This window comes from Perna viridis, chromosome 3 (genome assembly GCF_037379345.1).
Source record: "Perna viridis isolate PV_CMFRI_1.1 ecotype Kerala chromosome 3, ASM3737934v1, whole genome shotgun sequence".
Classification (NCBI taxonomy): Eukaryota; Metazoa; Mollusca; class Bivalvia; order Mytilida; family Mytilidae; genus Perna; species Perna viridis.
The window spans coordinates 8781655-8792970 of NC_142447.1; the positions used below are offsets into that span (position 1 = coordinate 8781655).

The 11316-nt window shown below is 33.2% G+C and overlaps 1 protein-coding gene across 2 annotated transcripts; it reads right to left on the minus strand.

Annotated features, from left to right (window-relative positions):
* LOC148620909 (uncharacterized) lies at window positions 1–9803 on the minus strand. 2 transcript variants are annotated; one of them, XM_088574781.1, is made up of 6 exons: window positions 9598–9803; window positions 8956–9081; window positions 6638–6716; window positions 5320–5484; window positions 2913–2995; window positions 1–2230 (listed from the first exon to the last, which is right to left on the minus strand). In XM_088574781.1, exons 1-6 carry the CDS (start codon window positions 9727–9729, stop codon window positions 2216–2218), a joined length of 600 nt encoding a protein of 199 aa, XP_088430907.1. In that variant the 5' UTR covers window positions 9730–9803; the 3' UTR covers window positions 1–2215. The 2 variants fall into 2 exon arrangements, with proteins under 2 accessions (XP_088430907.1, XP_088430908.1); XM_088574782.1 differs by lacking the exon at window positions 1–2230 and adding an exon at window positions 2280–2316.
* Window positions 9804–11316: the final 1513 nt, after the last annotated feature.

Below are 11316 nucleotides of genomic sequence, written 5' to 3' on the forward strand. Positions count from 1 at the left end.
TAAAACCGGAAAGTTTTTATTTACCCTGATAAAACTGCTACATATGTACTTGCAAATATTTTTCAACGTTTAAACTTAAAATTCATTTTTCAAGAACCAGCATGACTTCAGAGACAATCGAAGTGGTATAACACAATGAATATCATTTATTTTTTTTTTGTTTTTATTGGTTTTTGCTGTTTATTGGAGAATCGTTCTTATTAGTCTCCGTTATAAATCTAGCCGTGAGTACGCTACCACAGTTCAGACACGCTCTCTCACCCTGTCAGTATCGACAGTACATGGCTGAAGTTGGCAAAGTTGACACATCAATATCTTCTTACTTCAAAAGCCATGATTGCCAGAATATAAAACCAGTTCATGATCCTGATGGTTTCTTTCTTTACCTCGATTATTCAGAAGAGGATTTTTGGTATGAATATTACTCACAGGAAGAACATACAACACCGTCTTTGAATACGACACTCATTAATCAGGAAAATAAGTCTAAATTAAACGCAAGCAAATCTCATAAACTTAATACATCATTGCCAAACATCAAGTTGAAGAATCAAGTGTTTTACTCTGTTAATTTCATTAAGGTCGCATTTTTTACATTAGAATTGTTGCTTAGAGTTACCGTTTGTTCAAGTATCCAATTGTTTTTCTGGAGTTTCTTGACTGCAGTAAATACTGTCGTTCTTATTGGGACATATATTGATATTTTGATGGTCAACTTGCGACCCTCTTACAAATACGAAACTGGATTGAGCAATATTATTTGATTTTGTTAAGTTTCTTCAAATTCTAAGACTACTTGGATATTGTCAACATTTAGCCGTCATACAAGTTCTCAGGTTCTCTGTGCGACAGAACGCAAAGGATTTATTAGTACTACTGTTACACATCGGAATCGTCTTACTCATTTTTGCAAACATTATTTTCTTAGTAGAAGACTCAGGTAATATTGACAGTGTTCCTCAAGGCTGGTGGCTTGGGTTAGTTACCATAACAAAGGTAGGTTACAGTGACTTCACGCCAAAAACTGCTTTCGGTAAAATCGTCTGCTCCATGTGTGCAATTCCAGGAATCGTCATGCAGTCATTGATAATTCCCATCTTCGTGAATACGTTTGTCGTCTTTTACGGAATGACCAGTTGCATTAATGATAACAATGGAAATGTGAAAAACAGTGAGAAAAAAAAAACAAATTACGTCACGGTAGTCCCAATAAAGAAATCTTCAGAATGTTTCACAGGCAAATTTATCGGCTACAGTGAAACAAAAAGTACGGAAAATCTGCATGTTTTTTTCTTGCACATATATGATAAATGCACTATCAATATATAACTAAATAGTACCAATAAATTATAAAAAGAAAATTATGCAAATAATAATAATAATAATAATAATAATAATAATGGGAATTTTATTTTTTTTTTCTAATATTCGAGAATAAGAGTTCGATAATCCTCAATTTTCGTATTGAAATATGAAAGAATATCAGTTAAGAGTTCTTAATTTAAAGTTGTAAGAAATTTTATCTACCAGCTTTTTTTTAGAATGGTTTTGTATTAAAATTCTAAAGTATGTTTATTCAATGTCATCTTTAAGAAAAACTAGAAAATTTATACACTAGAAGTATTAGGTATAATCTAACTTAAACATATTTTATCATTTTCCTTTTAAACTTTTAAAATCAATTGAAATTCTATCTGATATTTATTTAATTTTAATGTAAAAAAGGTTCAATTTATACTTTTTATGGTTGGCTATTGATGTTTTTTTTTTTGTAATTGTAGGATCAGGTTTTTTTTCGATTTACGATAGCGTTGTTTATTTACATTTTGCTTGAGTATACTGGAAGTATTTGTATCATGTAAAACGGTTGGGTTAATTCTTTATACTATATGATACGCTATAATGATACTAATAATAATGCGACTTATTGGTCTTCAATACAATATTAATTTAGTATGATATTTCAAGCATTTATGGCTAACGTTTGCTGATACTGTGTATATATCTTATTTAAGATTTTCACTAGCCATTTCCAATGCTTTTTGCAACTCAGATAAGAATTTGATTTCATACATCGGACTTAGAGAGATGCTTAAGAAATTTGCATTCCGGTGGAACAACTGTTTTTGAGGAAAAAAGTCAGTATTAGTACTCACTTCTGTGGCCGAGAAACCAAACCATTTCCGGCAACTCTGGCATTCTGGCATCTCTCTGATCAGTTTTGCAGAAACTTTAATATTATATCAGAAAATAATATAGCAGAAGCTATAACTATAACATAACTGTGATATGATTTTTATTGAGTCTTTATGAGCGCTGAAAGAATAAAATACTAAGTTTAAAGTTTCCAAACCTAAGGAATAATTTATTATGTTTTTTATGATGTTTAATTTACAAACCCTAAAGTAATTCGATGTACAATGGTGTAACAGGTATACTCATTGTTTTAAAACAAGAGGCAAGAAGCTGTGAAATAAAGCATAGAGATTCGCATCACTATTTTCCTTCTTTTTTAACTTCGATCCTTAATAAAAACATTTCTTTTCAACAAGACTTTTTTTATGTTTAAGGTAAGACAGTGTTCTAGGATTCCTATTTCCCGTTACTCGGGGCATGTGAACTTTGGGTCAGGGAAAGTTAAGTACTTAGTTACACTGTTCCGTGGCAAGTTGAAAACTTAATATGATTTTCAAATAGTTCAACGCGTGTATATACAACTGCACGAACTGTTTAAAGAAATGTTTATCTCTGATATTTACCTAATCAATACCAATTCTTGTAGGACTCATCAACTAAAACTTTGGTAATATATAGAAAGTCACTGAAAATTATCAGAGCGAAGTTCATCTTAAGTCGCTTAGCACCCTATCCAAAATCGGAAATTCTGGATTCGCCACTGAATATGTACTTACACATTTAGCTGGCATATGAAAAACAGCAGGATCAGCTCTACGGAGCTCGATACCAAAAAACTGAGTTTCTAATTTCAGTCCTTCTGGAAAAGACAATTTTTTTGGAAATAACTAAGGCGCTTGTATGCAAGAGATACATGGAATCATTAAAGATTAATTTAAAACACAAGTTGACATTAAAAATGTATCAGTCTAGTATTTGATTGTAGAGAAAGTATAATCATGAAAATTAAGTGTACAAATCAAAAGGTATGTTTGGCTTTTTCTGTCATAAGATGGTTTTCATTTGCGGCACCATATTTTTTTGTATGTATTTTGGGATTCATATTTGTGTTGTGTAAATCACCATGAAAACTGATTAATTCAACGGGTCATAGTTTTTCTTTCCTCGTTTGTCTACCCCGGACTTGACTTTTTATGAGCAACTCGGCGGGTGTTTCTAGAAAAGCAGAGGACGCTTACCCTACCGGTACACCTCTTCCATGCTCCCAGTTTTTAGTGGAGTCCGAGTTGCTCATTTGCTTTTGTTACTTTGTATGTATGATTTTAGTTACTTTATGTTCTTTGTTGTGTATGTCTGTTTTCCATGTCGGGTCTTTGTCCCTGGATTACATTCCTTGATTACCGCTTTAACCTTGGTTCCCTTGATTACTTGTTCTTCATGTGTTGTTAGTGTTGGTTTTCCTGTGTTCTTTGTCATGTTCTACCTGTGCTGTATGTTTTCTTCTTCCTGTATTGTATGTTTTGTTCTACCTGTGTTGTATGTTTTGTTCTTCCTGTGTTGTTTGCTTTGTTCTACCTGTGTTGTATGTTTTTGTTCTTCCTGTGTTGTATATTTTGTTCTTCCTGTATTGTATGTTTTGTTCTTTCTGTGTTCTATGTTTGTTCTCCTTGTATTGAATGTTTAATTTGTTCTCCCTGTATCGCACGTTTAATTTTTTCTCCCTGTGCTGTAAGTTTTGTTCTTCCTGTGTAGTATTTGTTTGGTGTTCCCAGTATTGTTTCTCAAATGAAATCCTCTTGTTTGCACCTTCAATATTGCTATTCCGTAATTGTGTGTCAATTGCTCATTGCCTCCTAATACGAAATGCAACTACTAATACTAGGAACTAGTTTCTGAAGTATGTCTGTGGGTTTGTTCAATATACATTTCCGGAAGAAAAATTCTTTTGTTCTACACCAAGCCCAACCTACTGGAAGTGTATCTTACACATGCATGCTCATCAATAACTCAGATTTTAATTTGAGTCAAATTATGATAAACGGGTAAAAAATACTAAGAAGACTTTCGGCTGACAAGTGAGTTGAATAAAAGCATGGGAATGGGAATGCGATATTTATTTACTAGTATTAGTTTATATTATTGCTAACAAAATTGTTATAACTTTATTACAAATTTAATATCATAAAGTCAAGAAACTATTATGATCGCTAAAAAGCAATATAGGGGCTTCTGAGTGACGCAAAAGAAGGAATCAACCAATCATGAACTAATGATGACGTTTGAAGAGGCGTTTTCCGGAGAAAATCAATCTTATTACAATTAAATGAAATCATCTTTCATTCCAATTAGCGTCCCATATGGACTAAAGCTCTGTCTTAATAGGATTTCAGCCTTACTTGAATTATATGGACTAAAGCTCGGTCTTAATAGGATTTCAGTCTTACTTGAATTATATGGACTAAAGCTCGGTCTTAATAGGATTTCAGTCTTACTTGAATTATATGGACTACAGCTCTTGTTAAATAGGATTTCAGTCTTACTTGAAGCAACGTCATGAAGAAGTAGTATTTCAGATTAAAATCTCACTTCTTCTGGAAATTGCTCATGCTTAATAGGATTCGGTTTAGCGCATTGAAAAGCAGTCAAGGGAACCAAGATTCTAGCGGAAATCAAAAGAGTGTGATCCAGGGACAAAGACCAGACATGGAACACAGACACACACAAAAAAGAACATAAAGTAACTAAAATAATAGATACAAAGCAACAAAAGTAAATGAGCAATTCGGACTCCGCTAAAAACTGGGCGCATGGACCAGGTGCATCGGTAAGAATAATATACATTATGTATTAGTCAGGCAGACAGTGATTATTAAGCCTAGCTGTGAAGAATATTTTTGTTTAAAGGGTAGATACCGTTTTGAATAACGGCAAATAATAACGTAGTTAGTAATAAGTTCAGGGAATCGAGTTGGTCTTTCCTTGATAAACTGATGAACTTCCTAAGGTAGTTAACTGAACAAATGTCAAAGAGCTTTAAACTATTATATCAAACTTAACTCAATTGTCCAATTAATTATCAAAAACATTTCATCAGGTAATTGTAATTTAATCATGGGAATACCAGCTTTAGTCCCTAAATTTAACTAACTATATTACTCGCTGTAACTAATTTAAAGTACTAACCTCCAGTTGGAAGAACACCACTTTGTTCATAAGACACAGGAACACAGTTACTATTTTCCATGGTAAAAAATATGTTCTGTCCCTGCATTGTGTATCTATATGTCGTTACACTTAGTGTAGATCTGCCTGTCCCAATGGTGGAGTTCTGCACAACTTCAGCTTCAGCTAAAATAACATTATTCTCTTTCTGATCAAAGATTATCAAAAGCATTACATAGTTCTAAAGGTTTTCGTGGACAAGCTCAAATAAACGCAAACAACTTTATGTTGGAAAAATCAGATAAAATCAAACTTGATATGCTAAATACGTGGGGACACCTTTCAAGATATATGTTTATTTTCGATAAAATTAGCTCGACTAATTACAACTGCACTCTGAGGTTATGTAGAAACAACCAAGATAAAACATAAAAAAATACAGAAATCAAAAGAATTAACAAACAAAAAAAAAACGAGGTTATGTGGAAACAGCAAACTATTTAAGATAAAAACAAGAGAAAAGTAGGGCTGTACATAATTTACAGTTATTTACTTATCATTGAATGTTTTAACGCCCAACTCCATCTTTTTTGACGCCAGTTAAAAAGATCAACAAAAATTGATTTCCACCTCTATTTAAAACTTTAATTTCTTTTTATCAATTTTTACAATTAGAAATACCCAGAAAATACATCTAACAATCAACTCAATGGTTTTTTTTTATAATCGATAACTCTCAAAGACCAAAAAAACTTTTAGTGCCTTGCAAAAAGATGTTCAACCTAAGGTTCTTTAAACAAAAACCAAAAAAAAGTACTGTGACTAATGTTTGAGTGTCAGTCTTTGTAAGAATCAAGTAGTGAGTGAAACATGGTATGAAAAAAAGCCACCATTTAAGAAGTTTCATTAGACTAATTGCACCATCAGAGTCAAGCAAAAAAGACATTTTCTATATCGTTTTGGTAGATTGAAAATGATGCACTGAAAATGAACAATTCTAGGGCAGATAACTCTGTCAAAATCCTACTTTTTTCTAACATTCTATTGAAAAATGTCGGAGCAAAGATCGAATATTGGTCCTTTTTAAATAGAGAAAGCATTTTTGAGAGAAATTATATTGTCAGATCATTACAGTTTTGACATGCATGTTTCTGTTTGTTTTCCCATTTTGCCTGATTCTTATTAATACTCACATTTAAATTAATTTGAGATCTAATCTTGTGACTCAGCTAAAATACAAATGCCGTAGTGCTGGTTTAGCGGGAAGAGACAATGAAACTATACCACAATCCTTACTGGTTAAATAGAAACATTTACTTTAGATATAACTATAACTTACGTGGAATGGAGTTTCCAACATATGAAGTAATGTTTGATGGTACACATGAACCATCTTGTAACGCTACGTACTGTATACCCTGTTTTGGAAAAAAATATGAAAATCCAATACAATGTCACAGGCCCTTGAGACCAGGATATTTATCTAGCGAATGAGATAGAGGAAAATATTGGCACAGCACTGAAAGCATTAAATATCATACGCAAACATGTCATAGAAACACGCATAATAGTCCGAATATGGAAACAAAATGATTTAAAAACTCGTTAGGAAAGTGATTTTTTGTTCATTTACTTCAATTGATCCTTGTTCTGTCTTTACCCCCTTTAATGTCGGGTAAAAGTTGATATAAACCGTGCAACTGAAATGTTGCCCACTCAGTTTATATTGAAATAGACTAAAGGCATGGATAATTCTACTGAATATAGTTTGGTGATAGTTAAGTGAGAATGTCCAATAGGATACAATTTTTGATTCATTACAGACTTGTACTTCAAATTTACATTTTTCAATAAAAGATGAATGAAAATTGGGCCAAAATGGGACAACAAATGCTTCAAACAAAGCAATATCCATGGACAATACAATAACAGGAACACTAAGGTACCAACCTTTTTTTCAGGGGGCTACGGTACAGGCGCATTTTTGTAGACAAACTTTTTTTCGCGATTATTATAACGATTTTTTTTTTCTTCAGAGATACGATTTCAGTGGTGTTAAACACACAAAACCCATAACTTTTTTCACATTGCTTGCGACAAATAATTCATTAAAAAAAATTCTGGAACAAACTTTCAAACTTTTTCTACACAAAAATACCCCAAAAACATATACCCCCTCCCCGCAAATCAAGTGGTTGCTGCCAAACTTGACACTAGATAATTCCGCAATGAAATAAACTCCTGAAAGTACTGTCAGGAAAACAAACACACACACACACACACACACACACACACACACACAAAAACCGATTCTTTCTCAATAAAAAATTGAATTGGTTATAGATATCATGTTTATTTAACAATATATTCCTGGCAGGTTTATGTTTTATTCCTAAATATTATATTTGTTTCCAAATACAGATATGGACTTGGAAAAATTGTTGTAGAAGATTCGTAAAAATGCATTTAAAAGCAAGATGAAAGAGCGCAGTGAATTTTGAACAACCATAATCAACCTATTAATCCTGTCATGCATCATGTCCCAACGAGGAACGGGGACACATTGTTGTGCATTTTGTCTGTTTCTATTCATACATAAGCTTGTCCTATCCATATTAACCAAGACTTTTTTTTTGCTTATGGATGAAGGCAGTGTTGACTTGCATGTAACCTTGATGATGACGATGATAATGATCGCATGTAAACAGGCATTTCTGACCTATCAAAATCATCAATCTAATTCGTCTGGGAGTTCGATCAATGAGTGTTTGATTTGTTAAACAAATAATCATTCGAACGGTGTTTGAGCCTAATGGCCAACTTCATTGAATAATTATATTGACATAGTGAACATAGAAAATCAGAACTTTAGGGAATTTTAAATGCATTCTTAAAAGGGATGTTCTCGGCAACGATGACAAGTGCGTAATAATAAAACTAATCTTTTAGAAATCTAAAGTTGGCATGAGATACTAAAATTCATTTCTTGGTCCAGTGTTTCGATCAGACTTGAGTACATTAAGTAGTATGAGACACTCAGTCATCTTTGAAAAGAAGTGTAAGACATACACTCACCGTTGAATTAGTAGTATAAAACACACACTCACCGTTGAATTAGTACAGTATAAAACATACACTCACCGTTGAGTAGTAGTATAAAAAACACACAATCGCCGTTTGATTAGTAGTTTAAGACACACACTCACCGTTTGATTAGTAGTTTAAGACAGACACTCACCGTTAAGTAGTATAAAACACACACTCACCGTTGATTAGTAGTATAAAGCACACATTCACCGTTGAGTAGTATAAAACACACACACATCGTTGAGTAGTAGTATAAAACAAACACTCACCGTTGAGTAGCAGTATAAACATGTACTCACTGTTGAGTGGTAGTATAAAACACACACTCATCGTTGAGTAGTAGTATAAACACACACTCACCATTGAGTAGTAGTATAAACACACACTTTTGAGTAATAGTTTAAAACATACACTCATCGTTGAGTAGTATAAAACACATTCACTGTTGATAAGTAGTATATGTCATTAACTCACCGTTGATTAGTAGTTTCACACTTACTCACCATTGATAAGTAGGTACTGCATAAGACATACACTCACCGTTGATTAGTGCGTATATATCTCACTCACCGTGTTGAAGTCCATGTAAACTGACTGTAGAAATGTAAACATGTTAGCAGGGTCGGATACATTAGTCAAATTTTGATGAAGAGTCATTCGGTTCTTTTCGCCATCATAGTATGTGTCTTGTACAATCTACAAAAAAGTATTTGCAGAACAGGAGATAATTAAGCCAAAATATTGTTCTCAGTTATGATATAAACAAGTATTTGTTTAAAGGGGTAAGAAGGTTGTTCAAATCGGTTGCATTATTAAGTCCACTGAAGAAGAGAAACACCTTGAACCACTTGAAAAAAAGGCCAGACCTGTACCAAAATAAAAATTAATGATCTGTACCTGAAGCTTGGAACCCATTTGGGGTAGAAATTAGCCTTAATTATCAATGACTAGATATATTGTATTAAGACTTCATTGAAGAAATTAGGGAAACATATCGTTGAGGTAGTAGAGGGTTTAGAGAGTTTGGAAAGAGCGTTCCAGAAAAAAAGGGAATTCAAATCTATTATTGGTTCATTTTGCCCAAATTTTGCACGAAAATTACAATACTTTCCAACGAAACGGAGGGTACGGATTCCAGCAAACGGTCCTGGATCCGTCATAATATTGTTTTATTTTTAACAAAACTGTTACACAAACATAAAAAAAACTTACCTCTAACACTACTGGTAACTTGCCATTTGGCACACTAATATATTCAGCAAACGTGATACCTTGCCAATGCTTTGGAGGAGTACATGAAAAGGCTAAAGCCGGTATGACGAAATAGAAAATTGTTTTAAACATTTTGGAATTCCTAAACAAACTGGTAGTTAGTACAATGTTTTGGGCTTTTAAACTGCACACGTCTAAGATTTCGTAACTGAGATAAAGATAAAGCATACATTACTAGTATCTACAAACAAAGAATAGTGACGTTCATGTATTACATTCACTTTACAGAACGTGAATAAGTGGGACAGTAAGATAAGAGATAAATGTGCTGATTTTTTCAGTTGCTTGAAATCAGGACTGTGTACTTTGCACACATAACATCATTTGACAAAAAATATTTCTCGAAGTCTAAGTTTTCCTTACGGCAAACAATTTTATAGATATAAAAGAAACTTCGTCACAGCAGCTTTGACTTCAGGACTTAATATCCAAAAGATCCCAAAGTAATAAAACTATGGAAAATCAGTATAGTACCTGTATACCGATGTTTTTCGTCTGGACCGAATATCATTCTTGGGTTTCAGGGCTGAATCAGAGATTTTAAAAGAGGCTTCTAGGCTTTTATTTGCTATTTTTGTCCGAATTTTGCACGAATTTTAACTAACGATGGATCGCTTGTAGAGGACATTTGATTAAATGTTAACAACCTTATCGAGTCAAAACACTGGGACCTGTTGTTACAGAATTGTTTTTTTTAAGTTGCCAATCATGTAGAACAAAATATTTTAAAAATTGCACATACATGTATATTATTATAAATACAACTTTTTGTGTAAACTAGAGGCATGAAGGAATTTTGGGCTAATCTGAAGGTCACTACAGTTATTTGTTATTGGCTAGTTCTAGCGGTGACAGATTGGTCTGTTCTTAGAAGGTGACAGTTCTTTTACAGTATTATGTAGGTAGCAAGTGTTACCTACCATGAGAAATTTTGAAATTCCCAGTAACGGATCACAGTCTAGACCACCCTCTTTTGTTGCCTTTTCCAATTCTACGGATCAGCTCCTAAATACCAAAACTGTTTATTAACACACAAAGAAGTTTTCATGACAAGATGCATATGTGTGGTCGTGTTGAAATTCAAACCAAATTCACTAGACTTGTTTAATTTGAATAACAAGAGTTACATGTGAATAATCATACGAGGAAAGGCAATATAGGAGCAGTAGAAATATAATCCCATCCAAGTATTGACCCAGAGATTTTGAAAAAGGGGTCTTAGGCTATTCCATTTGTACTTGCACATTTTGGCAAATGGTGTACCAAATAAACAAAACTTTCCAACAAAAGGGTGGTACCAACACCCCGCCTCCTTTGGATGATCTTCTAGTATCATCTCCGTTTGCAGTACTACTGAATGCATTGCAAAGGATCTTTTCTAAACATCGGTATGGCCCGAGATAGAAAGTTTACATGTACCAACCACAAACCAGAGGTCTATGATTAGAGTGCAGTTGAGGTGTGGATCAAAGTCAATAGACGAAGTTTATGAGGGAATTTATCGTTGATAAAACAAAATAATATTTGAGGACAGGGTGGTTACGTTGTTTTGATACACAGCTTCGTTTTAATTACACAATTATAACAGATCGAGATCAGATAAAAACTATTAATAAAAAAAAAAAAACTACAATCCCTCCCCTCTTTTGTTGAAAAAAA